General features: G+C 43.1%; 1 protein-coding gene across 2 annotated transcripts in view; it reads right to left on the bottom strand.

The window, feature by feature from the left end:
* The window catches only part of ADCY2 (adenylate cyclase 2), a 393,618-nt gene that overhangs the window by 32,700 nt on the left and 341,652 nt on the right, over positions 1 to 19,266 (bottom strand). Inside the window, exons 17-19 of one of the 2 annotated variants that reach the window (XM_019541362.1) lie at positions 15,849 to 15,968; positions 6,226 to 6,410; positions 4,404 to 4,488 (exon numbers count right to left, since the gene is read on the bottom strand). In XM_019541362.1, coding sequence (XP_019396907.1) covers positions 4,404 to 4,488; positions 6,226 to 6,410; positions 15,849 to 15,968 — 390 coding nt within the window. The remainder of the gene's footprint in view (positions 1 to 4,403; positions 4,489 to 6,225; positions 6,411 to 15,848; positions 15,969 to 19,266) is intronic. The other variant, XM_019541372.1, reaches the window with a different exon arrangement.

Raw genomic sequence — 19,266 nt, 5'->3', positions numbered from 1 at the left:
TGAACACCTTCAAGAGCAAATTGGATGCTTATCTTGCTGGGATCCTATGACCCCAGCTGACTTCCTGCCCTTTGGGCGGGGGGCTGGACTCGATGATCTTCTGAGGTCCCTTCCAGCCCTAATGTCTATGAAATCTATGCCAGCAGGGAGCTCCCAGCACCAGCTCCATGGTCACAGGGGCAGTACTGGGAGTTCCTTATCTCTGTGGTCCCAGGGCTTGGGCTGGGAGCTAAGGATCTCCAAGTACTGGCCCCACAGTCACAGAGGTGGTGCTGGAAGATAAGGATATCCTAGCCCCTACTCCCTAATCATGATCTCGGAGCAGGGAACATGGAACTTCCTGCTGCCAGGGAAGGGGGGCATAGTTCCCACCTGGGCTCTGGTGGTGGAGCCCACCTCAGCAGCAGGCAGCTCCCAGGGGCAGGGAGCTATCTCCCATTCCCTGCTGGCCAGCTTACTGGGAAGAGATTTCTTCCCAGGCAGGTGTCTACATGAATGCTACGGTGTAGTAACTAATTACAAGTAAATTTGCTACTTGTATTTGCAGGCAGCAAATTTACTTGCAATTAGCAAGGTTTACTGTGCCGTAAGTGTATGCACAAGTAGACACACATGCTTACCACACGGTAAACTATGCTACTGCACAGTAACACATCTTGTGTAGATGCACCCACTTTGTACATTGTAGAGCTTTCTCATGATTTCATATATCTATCTCAAAACACTCTACAATTGTGGATAAGTATGAAGCAGCACAATTTTATGGGTGGTTTTGAACTGAATGAAACATCTGGAAACAATTTTTATATTCCAGAGGACAAGTGTATCATTTCATCTTTAAGGATTCTTATTGTAACTCACCCTTCTTATACCTTTTCTGCTAAATCATGAAGACTCTCTAATCCTTAGTTTGATCAGCTATAATATGGTGAAAATTATGCTAACCCTGCTTGTATGCTAGCATTGGCTGTCACTGAAGGAAAACTGTAGGGAGATGCTCTTGCCTCATCATATTAAACAACTTTCTAGCAGTTAGGGAAAGAATCTTCAGCCACAGTTATTTTGCCCTTCTGCTGCTTGAATTAGAGTATAATTTCTTAGCTGGCAACTCCACAAACATTTATCTTCTTTCTAAGCTAGTCAGAGAGCGATGTATATGCACATTATTATAGTGCTTAGCATGAAAGTACAAAAATTCCCATGGGAAGAGAAAGACTTGTCCACCTCACTAGCCAAGGTGCACTTTGGACTGGGCCAGCAACACTTTCCATCCTTGTCTCCAGCACAAATGGATGTGAGAGCAAGCTCAGGCAGACATGGGTAGTGCAACGTACTATGTATTCCTCCTGGCTTCTCTCCCTTTTCTTAAGGCTCATGGCATTCATGCATATAGTGCAGACCCCAGGTTTTTCTGTTCTGTTACCAAGCACATGCAGTTGAGGTCAGGTTTGAAAAAGCCTGGAAGGAGTGAACCATTCAACTCCTGATCCACTTTGCCATAAGTGAGCATGCGTAGTTGCTGTTTGAGTTTTATTGGGGAAGGTAGCGTGATTGCCAGGTGTGTGAGGCAACAAGCCTGAGCTAAAAGTGAGAGACGAGTGAAAGACTTGCAGTTTAAACGAGTGGCAGGCCTGGACACCAAGAAGACAGTAATATTCAGCATGTGATTGGATAGTGAAGCGGTGGCAAGTTCCAGGTACCCATTGACATAAAATGACACCACAGAAGTGTCTCAGGGCAGGTCTCTGGCTGTGCGTGTCAGTGCATTTGTGTGGGGCATGTCTGTACGTGTATCATTGTCTGAGTCTGTGGGTGCATCTACATGTGCCTATTGATGCACAGCGATAAACTCTGGAGCTTATTATTCTGGAGTTTATTGCTCCTAGGATTGTAGCACATTGAGCTGGAGCAGCTGGTGGGAGTCCAGGGGGTCAGTCTACCAGTCCAGGGCTGCTCCCCCTAGCTCAATGTGCTGCAGAGGGGTTGGCTGGGACATGAGGGTGCTCCAGTGTGGGACTAGTGAACAGGCAGTCACCATGCTGAAGCACCCTCATGCTCCAGCCAGCCAAAGAGTGTCTACACATGTGCTATTGCAGAGTTTTTTTACTCCTCAGCAGGACAGTACATGTATTTACAAGTACTATCCTGCTGCAGCGTAAATTAATTTACTCCAGCCAAATAGGGGTACACATGTAGATGCTCAGATATTTACTGCATTAGTCTACTGTGCAGTAAATGTGTCATGTAGATGCGACCTGTGTGCTGCATTGTGGAGGTTGCTTGTTGTTGTGTACTGAGTGGTGGGTTCTTGTGAGAGTAGCCAGACAAGGCCCTGTAGCAAGGGAGTGACCCGCATAACAAAGTGTCCTGGAAACTGAGGGCACAAGTGTGTACCAGTGATTGGAGAATCCAGGCACCAATGGTGGAAGATTTCAGACTTTGATGTAAAGGATAACCCTGCACTTGCATTGCCTTGTTCCTGTGTTCTTTATTCTGTTTCTCGCGTTCCCTATTTTGTAAAGTATAAACATTGTTCAGTGTTTCCCTGTTCTGTTTATTTGTTGTTACTGCCATTAACCTACTTGTTTGTTTGCTCATTAAAGCTGATTGAACCAAGTCGGACACATTTTAGCTTGGCTAACCGATAACCTATCCACCCATTACCTTTACAGCACCCTATTAGTATCATTAATTTATTAATTTAGGGTTTTCCTGCAACATGTAGAAGACAGGAAGGTGCTGCTTTTTTCTCATTCCTCCCCTGCTGTGCACTCTAGGGAAGGGAAAAGTGGCTGGGTTGTTGCCCAGGGCATCTGGGTACAGGAACTTTTCCTGCCCATTCCTGCTGCCAGTAGACAGGGTGTCAGTAGGAGTTGGCTGAGTGGCCTGGCCTGCTTTAGCAGTGTTTTTGTGTGCTGCTGGCAAGTAGCTGTTAGCAAGTTCTGTTCTAGCCTGATTATTCCCTAATTTAATCTAGTGAGCTGGATCTGTTAAGATAGTGGGAGCCAGGCAGCTCACCAAACCGTCTAGGATTTTTCCCACATTAAAAAACTTGCAAACCATTGTGTGGGCTTTTTCCGCCTTCTGTTTTGCTTCTTGAAGGTCTAATCTGAGAGTTGAAATCACATTCTCTGCTTCTCTGGTGAGTTCCAGTGTGGTTGGGGGGTTAAAAGGGGTCCAGTGTGAGGTCCTGTGACCCAGCAAGGCACTTCGGCACTGGCTCTGTGTCCCACATTGTGTAGTAAGGATCTTTAATCCAGGTCTTGTACAGTCTGGGTCAGATTTGATTCCATCTGTTGGGTGGCTAAGTGTGATTCTAATCGACCCTGCCAAATCCTTGAAAATCCACGTGTATATCTACTTTTGTAGCACACCGTCATCTTATCCTTAAAATGGTGTCACAAAAAAAAGAAAAAACAAGCAAGGAGGAAGACGACTCCTCCCCACAAATTTTGTATTAACAGTTTTCCAGGGACTTGAACAGGGTGAAATAAGTGCGTTAGGTGCCCAAGTCCATTTACATACCTAATAGGTGGAATAGAATCTGGTCCTGTTGGGTTGAGACTTTGGTTGTTAGCCAGTATCTCTGAAAGGGCTGGAGGATTAGGGGGAGGGAGCCATTTCCTTTATATCTGGTGCCCAGTCAATATCTGCACTGGAAGAGTACAGTCAGATAACCAGATTATCATGGTTCCCTGCTAGTTAATAGTTCTAATAAAGTTGTGGCCATTGCATTTAACCATATTAGGGTGTACATGTCTCATTGTTTCTGTGTCTGAACCAACTGGTAGTAACTGTTAAGAAAATTGCTTGTAATTAAGCAACTATAGAGGCAACAGATGGATACTGACAGATGGAGGACCACTAGGAAACAATGAGACAATATCGGTCAGCATGACAGGCAGCAGTCACAGCCCAATGGCAGCTGAACTGTTGTCAAGATTTTGTAGACATCATAGCAAGGAATTTTAAGGAGCGATTTGGAGGAGGATAATGAGATGGCTTTGTGGATGTCTATATGCAGCTCTGCCACAGAAAGAGGAACAGTATGGGGGAATGCATGAAAGTTCCTGCCTGAAAATCCAACATGTTTTCTGTAAAGACTGGCATTGTGGGCTGCTGGGATGTGGGGGGTCAACTTTATATTGGATGAAAGATGATAGATAGGGCAGGGACATGTGAAGGGTATTCAAAGAACAAGCAAGCAGTTTATATTTGATGTGATAGAAAAGGTGGAGCCAGTAGAGAGGATACACAGAGACAGGAGGGACATGGTCAAATCAACAAGCTGGGAAAATGGTCCCTGCAACAGTGTTCTGTGTGTAGTTGAAAAAGTGTACATATATACATTCAAAGAGCACACTAAAGCCTACTAAAGCAAATCCAAAGAATGTGCTTCCTACCTGTCTGCCAAGGACCAGTAAGGTGACAAAGAATATAAATAGAGACACAGAGCCCATCGTCTTCAGGTCCTTCAATATTCCTGGCCTGTGAAACAGAGTTGCAAACAAAACGTATGGCTCAAAAGAGCTGAAAATCTACACAACATCCAACCAATAATCTAATTTTAAGTTGATCCAAGTATGCATTCATCCACTCAATGAGCTGTTGTCCATTACTCCCAGTTCTCTGCTTTCTCAGGCTAAGGACAGACTTTCAAAAACCTGAGCCTGAATTGCTTCAATCTTTGCAGGTTAGTCTTACCTGGCTAGGCAAAATCAGTTTGTAACTGCACAGGCACCCCATACATGCAGGCACATGCCTGCAGTGGTTCATGTTAAAAGACAGGGGATGCTACAACAGCCCTCCCTTCCTTTCCATAGTGCTGAGCTGAGAGGGGCATGGCCAGGTCCCACCAGGATGTTCTGATTATGGACAGATTCTCCTCACCTACTGACCAGCCCAGCAGGGAATTGATAACACAGTGTTTATCACCCCATTAAGAAAACAACACAGGGTCATTACCAGTTACCTGTGGATTCTGCCTTTGTCCCATCTGCTACACCATGGACCATAGCCAGCATGTGGTCTGCTAGCTAATACAGCTAATACAGCAAGCCAACGGGGAGGAGGGAATTCCTGTTTAGCAGGAAGTGGTGAGGGGGAGAGCAGCCTGCAGTCTCTGCCAGAGCTCCAGCCAGGAAGAAGAGAGTCTTACCCAGCCAAGAGAGCATGCTAGGAATGTTGGGGGAGTCTGATTTATCTTAAACCAGCAAGGGGTCTGGGACAGACATTGCATAAACCAATTTGAGGCAAATCATTTAAGTCTGATATATTAAACCAGGTTTATCTCAAATCAGTTTCAGCTATTTTCAAACTGGTTTATGTGCACTAAGCAACTATTCTGTTACAAGTTAAAACCAGTTTCTGAGCACTTAAACCGGTTTATGTGTAATGTTTATCCCTAGCCTTAAGGCCCAGATTCAGGGAAAAACAATCTCTCCCCTTGCCAATGTGGCAAGATAGAAACAATCATCTAAAACTAACTGTAGGTCAATGTTTTTTCCTAAAATCTTAGCTATACATATTGTACTATTAAGCCAAGATAAGTGCAATAATTCTGGGAAAAAGCTTCTTTGTCTGCTTGCTACAAATATATTTTAACAGCCTTCACAGGGTTCAGATAACAAAGAACTCCATTCTACCATCCTTTATTATGACAATGCAAATGAAACCACAATGTACTTCCAACATGAAATGATTTATGCAGCCTGCACAGATTTCCTTCTTTTATTCTAAAGCTGTTACCTGTACTATCAAGTGATACAGTTAATACCAGGAAGTAAGAGAATTGTGATTTATAGATTTACATGGTCAGATTCAATTCCACCTATTAGGTGCACACCTGGACTTTGGTATCTAAGCACAATTCTATCCCGCCCTGTTCAAGACTTGTAAATTCATTAATACATATCCTTTTACAACACATCTTCTGATCCTTAAAACTGAATCACTAAGAAACAGAAAGAAGTAGGAGGACCTGTCTACCTTTTGTATTAACTGTTTTTCAGGCACTTGGGCAGAATGGAATAGAATTGCACTTAAATGCCAAACTCTACTTACGTTCCTCATATGAGGAACAGAATCAAGCCCATAATTTTTTCCAACCCCCACCCCCAAATCTTTTCTATTCCACCACTGCAGAAATATTGATTGCCCTCTCCTAGTAGCTTACTATTATTATTACTATTATTATTATTGAAAAACCTAGAATAGACAACCTACCTTTCCAAAGGCACCATTGCATACAGGAATTTGATGTAATCATCCAGCATGGAGCCATGAGTGTGCAGGAGAATGACATTGTAGCCCACCAAAGCAATCAACATTATCACCATTTTCAACTCATAATTTATTCGCAGAAAAACAGAACAGGAAATCAGCCCCAAAATGCAGCTGTATATGAAGTACTGTCAAAGAAATAAAACAGTATAAACATTGAGAATCTGATCTTGTAAGTAAAAATTGGAGAAAAGAAAGTAATGTATAATAAAACACCCATGTTAGCTTTACAGAAATTATTTAAAACCTGGTATAAATTAGATATGGAATCTATTATGATTAAAAACACAAATAAAGTTCTGGGAACATATCTTTCCCAAATCATTAATCAATTAATAAGTAGATGGATATTAGATATTTTTAATTGCTATTATCATTTGGTTTCAATTTATACTAAACATCTCACTAGATACTAACTTGAGTCCGTGTCTCAATTCATGCCCATACTTCATCCAGCATACTCATAAATAACAGAGAATGAGTACATAAAATGCATTACTACCAGACTACAAACCAGCACCTAATCCAGTGGTTAATCTTGTATCAGTGCATGGTCTGCACTTGCTCTTGAGGGCAAATAATTATTCTACTGGTATGTCTACACAAGACACTTTAGTGTGCAGTAGACTAATCTACTGATCAGTAAAGCATTACTATTTAACCTTGTGCTAGGTGTCTGTGCAGTACAAGAGGCTAATACATAGTTATCTACTACCTGAAAATAAGGTAGTAGATTAACTGTGTATTAGCTGCTGTGCAGTAGCGCACATGTAGATGATGTCTGAGAGCAATTTGCTTCTGGTCAGCCAAGGCAGCAGGGGGTTCACTTCTGCCTGACTCAGCTCCATGTAGTAGTAGCTGGGCTGGCTGCAGGGGCAGCTGTCTCACTGCCATGTGGGAATTAGGACCATCCTTGTCTCCACATGGCTGGGAGATCTGTCCCAGCATTCCAGGCAGGTGGGGATCAGGTCAGAACTTGATCCCTATGTGTCAGGGAGATGTATCCCTACCTGATGGGGACAGCCAGGTGGGGATTGGGATTGGGAGAGGTCTGATCCCTATGTGGCTGGAAGAAGCATCCCTGCCTGGCAGGGACCCTTTCGACCCCATGTGGCTGCCAGACAGTGTCTCCACCAGGTGGGGATACCTCTCTTGGTCATGTGGGGAACAGGACACTCCCTATCTCCACATGGCTGCCACATAGCATCTCTGTGGAGATTAGACCAGGCAGGTGGGGGGAGACATGGGAGGAGCCCCCATGGCTGCGTTGCTCAGCCTCATCCCCCGCCTGGCCCCAGCCTTGTCCCAGCACTTAAAAAAAAAAGTCATACAAAAAGGCCCGTACTCACCGGCTACAGCAGCGGTGATTGGAGCCTCTGGGCACTCTTGGCAGAGCCCCCCCGCCCATGCAGTGCAGAGCAGTGGAGGGCAGCGGAATCCCTCTTCGCCTAGTAACCCTGTGGCAGCTGCTCCATGGTGTGGCTGTAGTGCAGCTCAGTAGTGCGTCGCTCACTGCCTGGGAGCTAGGGCCACTGGGACTGAGTGCTGCTGGGCTCTGTCTGACATGTGGAGCTGGTCCAGCTCCCAGACAGCGTGCACTGCTCTGCTGAGCTGCAGCTGCAATGCAGGTGTGACAGGTGGGGGGGCGATCCATGGTGGCCCCTACTGCCCCTTGCTGCATGGGAGGGGGATCTGCCATGAGCCCCCAGAGGTCCAAATAACTCCTGCTGAAACTGGTGAGTGTGGGGCTTTTTTTTTTTAAAGCTCCACACTCACCGACTGCAGTGGCAGTGAGTGAGGCCTCTGGGCACTTATGGCAGAGCCCTCCATGTAGGCAGTGGGGGGCAGTAGGGATCATTCTTTCCCCCTGGGCTGGCATCTGTGCAGCAGCTGTCGCTGAGTGGTGCTGGGTTCCAGCTTACATGTGGAGTGGCCCCAGCTCCCAGACAGTGTGCGGCACCGTGCCAAGCCACAGCCCACCTGTGCCATGGGGAAGCTGTCATGTGAGTGCCAGGTGGGGGGGATGACCCCCGGTGTCCTCCACTGGGTGCGGAGACTCTGTCACAAGCCCCCAGAGGTCCCAATCCCCACTGTCAGAGCCAGAGAGTATGGGGTAGGACAGCCATGGGGGCTTTTCCTGCAGCTCCTCCAGCTGTGGCTGCCTCTGCCCCTACTGCTGCTCGTCCAGCTGGCATGGATGTGGGGGGAGCAATGCAAGCATGGCTTGCTCTGGGCAGGAGCATGGCATAGCCCCCGCTCCCAGTGTTGCTGTGCCTGCATCAGCACTGGGAGCAGGGGCTCTGCCCTGCTACTGCTTGCCAGCTGGTGCAGTGGGACATGGGATGCAGACGTGGCAGTGTTGGGAGTGGGGGCTATGCCCTGCTGCCGCTTGCCTAGGCAGAAGGGAGAGCGTCTGCTCCCAGCACTGCCGCGGCCCCCACCCCCCACCTCTATCCCCAAGTAATGCGCCCCTCCCACCCTGGCTGGGAATCTTGTCCCAGCCCCAGCCCCAGCCCCAATCTCTCCCTCCCCCATGCTACTTCTCTCCTCCCTCCTCCAACCCCAACAGACTTACCAGCTGGAGGCAGCTGTGTCATCTGCTTGCTTAGTCTATGGCTGAATCTCTGAAGCAGCCAAATCTTTTCTGAAGCTTTTCTGAGTCAATTCAGATGGTTTGAATCAATTTGAAGCTTTTAATTGGTCTCTCGATTCTATTCAGATTTGGAGATTTGGTCCCCAAATCAGGCCAAATCCCTTCTGAATTGAATCAGCTACCAAAACTTTGCACAGCCCTAGTGGAGAAGCCTTTCCTGGCCATGTGGTTATTGGGTCCAACCCCTGTGTGGCTGGGACACAGCAGGCCACCAGACCCTTGTCTCTTGCCAGCCCCAGGCTGGCACCTGAGGGAGCCTAGAGCTCCCCTTGCAGCTGCTATGAGCCAGAACAGGGGAGGGGGCAGGAACATATCTGGTCTCACGTGCTGTGGTTGGGAGCAAATTTGCTCTCTGGTCTCACGTGCTGTGGTTGGGAGCAAATTTGCTCCCGAGCTGGCACAAGTGTAGGCCCTTTCCCTGGGGGCAATTTATTGCTCCTTTTTAAGGCACAGATAGCTTTATTATGCATTAGCATATGTAGGTGTGTCCTACATGTGTTGCTCACAGGATTAAGCCCAAAGTATCTGTTACTGTAGACCTGCAGTAGTTCTGTTGGTCAAAAGATCAAACTAGGCTCATGCATAAGATTTGAATATAAAATATGTTTAGTTTGGATTAATCATTGGCTTCCAGCCTGGCTTTCACACAGTGAACAATGACAACTTTTTTGCTACATCTTGTATATCAAATATACATTGCATGAAGGTGGTTGCATTTCCATGAACATTTTTTCCCTGATCTAAAGACTAAATGAGCAAAGTTTCAGGATTATTATAATTATTGTGAAAGTGGGAAGGGACAATCAAAATCAGTGTTAAAATGGAAAGAACATTACAATATATTCTCAGCTTTGGCACCATTATGAAGGTCCTTTAACATATTAAAATACATTTTCCAAAGGGAGGATCTATACAGCATCTGAGTATTAGAGGTTTGTATCTTTTTTTTAAAGTATCTTTTCTTAAGCTGCATAACATCTTATTTCTAGGTATGCTATTTCTGGTACATTACTGGCTTGTTGACAGAAGTATTTTTGACTGAACCTGAATCATTATATGCTAATTTTGGAAGATCACTACTGTGAGTGCTTTCCATAGCTGTAATTAATCTGTGAATTGAATTTTTCTCAGGGACCTCTCATAATTTATTTCTGCATGAAATAATAAACAAAAGGATTATGGTCAGAATCACCAAAATCAAACCTTTATTTATTATTGCACTTCTTTAAATGATTCTCATTACATTTCTGTGAATTCACTTTTCTCCATCCCTCTGAGGTAGACAGCATGAAAAGATGGGTGGAAAAGAGAGACACTCAAGCATTTCAAATCCAGAGAGTTGTAGTTATGCCATTTTTTGTGATTGTATCATAAATCTTGTGATATTTGGTGTTTTCTCTTAAAGTTTAAGTCCCTAGCTATGTGTGGTTATATAAGATTTTCTGCATTATATATACAATCAGTTAGCAGCCCAAATGGTTGTAGAGAAAAACTTGAAACCATGAAGCATATGGGTTAGAATATTTTCAGTTAAGATCGTGATTTGGGGTCTGACTAGTAATTTTTGAACATTTGAGGTTTGGCAATATGGGGGTTATTACTTTATTTTGTCTCTCAGAAAGTTATCATGAAGGCCTAGAAGATTTTGAATTTTGGATAACTTGCAGTATTTAGAAACTATTTTGAAGCTCAGAACAAAACAAGAAGATAAGCAATTGTTTTACAATGTACTGGGTACTCCTTGACAAGCCTTGCAAAGAAGCAGAAGGCACAGAAATATAACTAAGTGCATCTCATATTGTAGTAAGAAATATTATTTAGCAAGCTTCCAAAATCTTTTACTGAAGCAATTAAAAAAAATCTCTTCTTCACTCATTTTAGATTATAAAGTCAGTAGATGCATCAGCCTCACTCTTGCCAATCATAGGATGTTTATCAGTGTGAGTAATAGAGCCATATAGCCATAGAAAAGTAGGGCTGAAAGGGACATTTACAGGTCGTTTAACCCAACCCCCTACCTGAGGCAGGATCATCCCTATCCAAATCAGCCTTTGCAATCATAATCTAAACTCTACATAAGACTAACCTGAACTGACACAAGATAGACCTAACACCCTAACCTGCCACAGGAAAACCACAGCATCCAATGTCCTGCTTCTGTACAATGTTGCCAATAATGGCTCAAGAGGTCACAGGTAGAGGGCCACACCCCCTGTTTCAGTGGAAGGCAACCCCTGACACAGTCCATTCTAATCTGACCCTTGGGTAAAATTCCTTCCTGACCCCAAATATTGCAATGAGTCTGACCCTAAGTGGAGTGGCAAAACCATCTATCAGGAGCATGCAGCTTTGCTCCTAGCAAGAGAATCAGCTTACCCCAGTTGAAGTCCCCAAGCTTGGCTGTAGCCAATACCCAAGGCCTCTGAGGAAGCTTAAAAACATCCTGACATATATAGCAGAAAAAAAGGAGGGTGGGATGGGAGAAAACAGCAAAAGCATGGAAAATACTTATGGTAGAAAACAGGCACAGCTACACCCAAATTATCCCCATCCAGTGGCTGTCCAACCTCTTCTCGAACAACTCTAGTGATGGAGAGTCCACAACTTCCCTAGGCAGCCTATCCCACTGCCTCACTATTCTAACAGTGAAGAAGTTTTTTCCTGATATCCAGTTGAAATTTTCTTTGTTGTAACTTTGAGGTATTGGTCTGAGTCCTCCTGTCTGCAAAAGACAGGAAAGGTATTTTCCCTCTTTTCTACGGCAGTCCTTCAAACATTTGAAGACTGCTGTCATGTCCCCTCTTAAACACTTTTCCCACAAGCTGTATGTACCTAGCTCCTTCAGCCTCTTTTCATATGACTTGCTTTCCACACCCTTGACCATCTTTGTTGCCCACCTTTGGACCCTCTCTAACTTCTCCACATACTTTTTAAAATGTGGAGCCCCAAACTGCACGCAGTACCCCAGATGAGGCCTAACCAGTGCTGAATAGACAGGTAACATCATCTCCCATGTCTTGCACCTAATGCTTCTGTTGATGCAACCTAAAACTGCATTCACCTTTTTGTGCGGCTGCATCACACAGCAGACTCATATGGTGTCTGTGGTCTAACAAGACTCCTAGGTCATTTTTCACCGTGCTGTGATCCAGCCAAGTGTCCCCCATTTTGAATTTGTGTTTTTGATTATTTTACCTTGCATCTGTCCACACGCTTAACACTGTGTAGGGATATAAAAGACTAACTTTTAATTTAGGAAAATAAAGTTTTGCTATCACAGGGGTTCATATACCATTCAGTAAAGATAGGGTAGTTTTAGCTACAAAAATAGCTTTCTCTAAATCATGCTTAATAATTCCAAAGAATTTTGCCTCTCTCCTGCTGTCCTTCTCAGGCCAGAAATTATGAACTCTGAAATGCCTCATGTAGTTTAGGATGGACGTTTTGTACAACATAGAGGTGTCTAATAAATAAATAAATAAAGAGAAAAGAATAGTGTTGAAATCTTTATTCCACCAAAAATGATTCACTTCAGCTGTATTCTTTTGAGAGCAAGGGACAATATTTTTTGCATTTAGTATTAAGCTCAGTCATTAAATGACACTTAAAGAAAGTGTTCTGATAATATTTAAATTTAAAAAACAAGTTAAAGGAGAGGTACCAAAAATACTACAATACCAAGAAGACCTGGACATTTTAGTAAAAAAAGAGACAAAGAGAATGTTAAAACTGCATCCTTTCCTCCCTCTGTAGGGAAAACTATAAGCATAAAACAAATACAGAGGAGTTCAATATTTGCATTATCATTGTAAAGGTTAAGCTATGTAAAAAAAGTATATATCTGAAGAAACTGTAAAGCCTAAGATTCCTTGAGAGAACACCAGGCTAAATAGTAAGCAACAATTTTTAAGTGTACTACTCAAATACAGGTTGTTGTACCTGATGGCAAAAACAATCCCTAAAGAGGTAGAAAAACCACAGCAAATAACATGGAAAAAAAAGAAAATATACTCTCTGTATAGTTTAAAAATCAATACATAAAATTATTAAAATACTAAAATAAAAAAAATAATTTGAGTTATTATTTATTTTTATCTGTGTGGGTATGAAAAGTTTTATTGGCTTTACTCTACTTACTCTGGTATAGGAGCAGACACGTAAGATGTTTATAGACAATCAGCATGACCTATAGGTAGACCTGCAATAAACTAGTATAACTGGTTGTCTCTCTAAACCTTTCTCCCTTTTTCTTCAGAGTGAAGAGGACAGGGGAAAGTCACTTCAATTACAGTAAAAGTTCTCAGGTAAGATCCAAAAGAGACCCAGGGGCACTTAAAGTAGTAGGCTTTAGGCAGACTTGAAGTCTCCAAGTCCCAAGTCAGGGCTCTGAAAACCCCTGCTCAGCAGCTGTCTAATCCAGGAGGAAGCTAATGTCCAAAGGTGCATCATTTTTCAATATTTAAAAGTTCCTTATGAGCTATGGTTCTGCTCTGGCATGTGCCCAGAATGTTCTCATTTCAACAAGGCTGAGCATCTCAGCATCTACCTCGCACTGAAGTCTAACTGAAATCCATGTATTGGGATTTCTCCTTTCATCAGAGTTCACTCCTGTGGACATGCTCTGAAAATGCCTTTGACAGTAGTGGACACCACCTTATTTTATAACCCAAATGGAAATGGAGCCATGCTCTGTTCTACACAGTAGCTTAGTGGTGAGACTATTCAACCAGGAAGTGGGTGAATCAAGTTTAATTCCCCTCTCTGTCTGAGGGGATTCTAACACTTCTCTGGAGAGTACCCTAACTATGGACTAGTCCAGGCTGGAGACACTCTCCATCCCTCTGTTTGAAGCAATTCAATTTACATAAAATAATTTATAGAGTTATTGGGCATGAAAGAGAGCAAGAGGGACCATGATTCCACATGCTACTGTTTAGGGTAAGCTCCCACGGGAAGGGTCTTGGGTTTCAGCGATTCCTCCATGGCCTTCTTAACATATTTTAGCTAAAGTTGACCAGCCAGTCAACTGCCCAGTCAAATAAAATAATGTCAGTTGTCAACTCACCACTTATTACTTGACCACATTCAAATACTTCAAATATTCCAACAAAATGAGAATGCTGTAACATGGGCAATGGCCTACACCTTTGTCATTCCTATGCCAACAAGTTGACTGTGCTTGCTATGGGAAGGAAAAACTGTGCTTCTTCCTGCTTCATGTAATATCTGAGCCCGTAAAAGTCACAGGAGGGAAGCATGCCTGAAAACAGTTTTATTGGCTACAATCTTCCGAAGTAACAGACTTGAGAAGGTACTCAATACTTATACCGGTTGATTGAAATACAATAAATACCATATAAGCTAGAGACTTGCATATCAGCAAGCCAGTTGTTGATTAATTTTTGGGAGTTGGGGAAAGCCAGGATCATTATTATGGAATCCTCTCTGTAGAAAGGAATACAAACAACTGTTGAAGGGCAATTTCCTAAGTTCCCCAATGGGTGTCCAACTATAAAAATAGATTGTTGAAGTCTGCATCAAAATTTGTTTTCTTCTTTGTATCTCCCCTCTACTTCATTTTCAGCACAAGCATCACAAGGGATCTCTTGATGAAGATATACAAGTGACAGTAGAAGTGAAGTTAATTCTACTTCCTCATCTTTTAATAAGAATTTTGTTCATCTCTGTCCTTCAGCATCAGAATTGCCTGCTTCTCACAAGTCTCGCATTAAGAATCCCGATGGCCAGAAAATGCATTTGACTGTACTTTCGCTAGAGGCATTTATGCCAGAAGCATGCCATTTCATATAATTGAAAAATGTAATATGTTTGAATTTTTTATAAATTGCATCAACAATTTACAAAGTACCAAGAAAGCAAAAGTTCACAGGAAGTCATCTGAATGCTGACAAGGAAAATGTGGAAAAGATAATTTTTGTTTTAGTGATGGATGTACAATATATGAAATGAACGTATTATTGACCTTGTGGTAACAAATCCAAACCAGCATGTTAGTTATTTAAATGCACAACTGAGCGTCACCACACACTGCAATATATTGTAATATATGGTTGATGATTTTAAAAGTATAACATGAAAGCTGCTTGGGCTTTGATAAATGAGTGTCTATACCTGTTGTGTTCTGGGTGTATTGCCTGTATTATACAGCTTATTATTATAGGTGATGCTGAAGATCTGACAACTTTCTTATCACATGTGACAAAACTGAAAAGCACTGTCAAATTGTGCAAAAGTAAACAAGTGGCTGGTGTTCTTTGTTTGTGGGTGTATACTTTTGCATTTAGCAGTATAAAAACACATTTTATTTGAATGAGCGCATGTTAAAGGAGCCAGACTGCTTTATATGACAACTCTGTCCTCATTAGTTTTCCACTCCACTGACCTTTTGCTATCCATAAATTTGATCACCAGTGACTTTATATTTACTTCCATATCACTGAGGAAATGTTAAATAACCTCAAGCCACCTACAATTCCTTGCAGAATGCTGATATAAACAGCCCCATTCAGTGCTCACTCCCCACTGACAAATATTTGAGTTCTGTCAGTAGGCAGCTCTTAATTGATTTAATAGGTACTGCATCGATATCATACAGTTCCAGTGTCTTAGAAATAATCATCTAAGGTTCTTGACTACTAAATTTTCCCCTCTTTCTAAATTTGGCATCAATGCAAACTTAAACACAAAGTCCCATTTTCAGAAGCACTAAGCTCCTTCTCATCTCACTGACATTAAATGAACTGAGTCCTAGTACCGCTGAAAAAAATCAAACCTTTGGAATGTGCCTAAAAAATCCTGGGGACACTCTACACGTCAAACAGGCTGAGTGATACTGGGGTTAATGTAGCTCTTGCATGCTATAAACAAACAGAGAAAAGTAAAATAAACTTACCGGTAGGAAAAAATTACTGTTTTGTGTATACCATAGAGTCTGATCACTCGAATTAGGGTAACTTGCATTTGATGAATTTAGAAAGGGGACGGTACCTATCACAGCATCACCCAGGAAAAACTAGAAGAAACAATATGAAGTCCATTAATGCCTTTAGCTATGACACTTCCAATTCCTGAAGTGTATAAAGGTTTGTCATTAATTACCTACCTTTAGGTTTTCATTTCAAATAGAAAAAAGCAAAGGGGGGACAATATCAGCTGATTGCCTTGTATCTACATGCTTCAGACAAAAAACAACTTAGTTAACTTGAACTGGAAGCTTATCAGTACTTTCTTTCTGAATCGGAGCTGAAAGGCTCTCTGCTAACTTAAGCTTGTAATTGGCAACTCTGGCACTCCACTGGCAAAGTAAGCCTGATGTGTGCAATATTCAAATGTGTGCACTTCAGCTTCATCTCTTATTTACACATGAGGATTTGAAGAAAGAGGATCATTACTTCTTTCCTTCAAGTCAGTCTTAAGGATCCAATCTTGTTCTCATTTATGGCAATAGCAAAACATCCACTGTTTCTACAGGAACACAGGATTGGAAGGGACACCTTGTGTCATCAGGTTCAGACCTCAGTATCACACAAAGAATAGAATACAAAACCTTTCAAAAACTTATCATGCTGCATCTTAATGACTTAGGATTTTTGCCCTCTTCTCCTTGATTTTTACTAACTAATCTCTGAGGTTGATTTGTGACAATCTTCTCATTGTTTACCCTATCAGCATCTCTTTGAGGGAAGCTAATACTGCATTTGTGTCTCTGCCCCTGCGTTTGGATTGCTACCAAATGAGTAGCTTCTGGTGCCCTTTTTAGGATGGGTGGCTTCAGCCTCACGGTTCACACTGCTAGCAAGCAATGAATCTCCATCTACCATCCTACAATGCAACACTGAAGGAAGCAGCACAGCTAAGCTCTCTGTTGTTAGTGACAATGCAGCTGGCAGCTGTCATCCTCCTGCAGGAAACACACTGCAAATCACCTGACAGACTAGAACTGCAAGGCTTTAGTCTGGCTGCCTTCACCTTCAGCAACATCTATGGCCTTGCAACCTTCATCAGAAGAGATGCTGAGTGGTGCCAAGTTGCTTCCTCACCAGACAACAGTAACATCAAGTGGCTCACTATCGATATTGGTGACGTTTCCATTGTCAATGTCTATAAGTCTCCCGGAACTGCTCTACTTGTACTTGCTATTTGACTCCAAAGAACCTAACAGCTTTGAATCAAGAAGATGGCGGACAACTACCAACCCTGACCTGGCTTTCTCAAGTATAAATGTCAGCAGTCAGCCTATCAGATGAGAGCTGAGGGAGAAGTGCTGATAGTCACAACATCAACCATTGCTAATTATAAACCTAAGCTTTGTGGCACCAATGAACAGCAGACCATCTATTAGGTGGAACTTTCACAAAGGCAGGTGGGATAAATTCAAAACTCATACAAACTCTGTTCTGAATCGTTGTCGAACCCAAGGAATACAGATGTGACTGCCTCTTATACTGGGTTCTGTGATGCCATTCTTAGATGTGCCAAGAATAGTATCCCCAGAGGGTACAGGAAAAACTGTATCCCTGGCTGGGACGATGAATGCCAACAGGTATATGACATACAAAAAACTAGAATATTTGGTTCCAAAATGATACCTGTTATTAGACCAACTGGGAAATTGCAGGAAAATTGTCCTTTTCTGCAGGCTTTTGGGATCAAAGTCCCTTCATCAGGCTCTGGGAAAAGTACAGACGGTAAAAATGCAACAACATCTCTCACATTTGGAGAAAGGCCACTGTCATTGGGATTCTAAAGCCCAACAAGCCCGAGGTTGATGCAAAGAGCTATAGACTGATCTCTCTTCTGTGCATTTCATACACACTACTAGAACGTCTCATTCATGCTCGAGTGTACCCCATAATTTATCTGCTGTTGCTTAAAGAGCACGGTGGTTTCAGACATGGATGGTCAACAGTGGACTAGGTAACTTTCCTTACTCAAGACACCAAAGAGAGCTTTGAGGCTGGGGAGAAGGTCAGTGCTGTCCCGGTGGACGTCAATGCTGCATATGATACTGTCTGGCTCCATGGCCTCTACTACAAGCTCTTCCACATGCTACCTGACAAAATGATTGCCAGCTTTATTATGCTCATGCTTCAAAACATCAGTATTACTCTCAAGACCACTGATGGACAGGAAAGCCACCCTAGAAATTTCAAGAATAGCGTCCCACAAAGCTCGGTACTTTCTCCATTGCTTTTCATTATGTACCTGCCTCTCACCCAATCAAGTAAGTAACGGGAAGCCACTGAATCCACTTTGACATCAGACATGGACACCCTTGCTAAGTACTTCCATAAATGGTGTTTCTAGCTCAGTATCGCTAAAACAGTTGCAACAGCCTTCCACCTAAATAACAACCAAACAAAGATAGAAATAAATGTTAAGATTTGCGACTAGACACTTGAACATTGTCATACCTTAGCTTATCTAGGAGTCATATTGGACTAGAACCTTACCTACTGCATCTGGAAGTGGTCCAGGGTAAGGTTAATAGTAGAGGAGCTTTTTACCTGTCACCTTACTGCATCACCTGGGGAGCAAGTTTCCAAACACTTTGCACTTCCACTTTGGCACTTGCATATGCTCCTGCTGAGTACTGTGCATCAGTATGAGGCTGAAGCATGCACACTAAGTTAGTGGATTCCAGCCTTAACAGTGTCATGACAATCATTACTGGATGCCTTATGCCAACTCCAGTTAACTGCGTACCAGCCCTTTCAGGCATTCCTGCCCTTCAACATCCAGAGCCAAGCTGTTGTGCTGGACTTAGGTCTCAAAGCTCAAGATCCAGACCATTCTTTATACTCCAGCCTAGTAACCACAAGCTAAAAAAACAACTACCTACCACCTGAAGTCTTGGCACCCATTCTCCACTCAAGCCAATAATAAGCTCACTGGATCTGCAGATGGCATGTCACCTGCAGCATGGACCTCCCATCTATGGAGCAAGCAACATGCTGCACAAGAACTGTGGCTAAAGAACTTCATCCCTAACACCAGCTTCCACCTCCCAATATGGTAGCTGCCCCATAGGATCTGGACTGCTCTTAAACATCTCAGAATAGGTGTTGGACAGTTTAAGGTGAGCATGAACTCTTAGGGCCCCTCCAGTCCTGGCTGGAGTTGTGGTGCTCAAGCTCAGACATCTGGCCACATAGTTTCATAGTTTCTGGGTCGGAAGGGACCTTAGTAGATCATCTAGTCCGACCTCCTGCCATGGCAGGAAAGAGTACTGGGGTCAAACGGCCCCAGCAAGGTGTACATCTAGCCTCTTCTTAAAGACCCCCAGGGTAGGAGCCAGCACCACTTCTCTT

Source organism: Crocodylus porosus, unplaced genomic scaffold, assembly GCF_001723895.1.
Source record: "Crocodylus porosus isolate Cpor-Errol unplaced genomic scaffold, CroPor_comp1, whole genome shotgun sequence".
In the NCBI taxonomy this organism is placed as follows: Eukaryota; Metazoa; Chordata; order Crocodylia; family Crocodylidae; genus Crocodylus; species Crocodylus porosus.
Note: the sequence above shows the minus strand (reverse complement) of the source record. Positions and strands in the feature narration are given on the sequence as shown.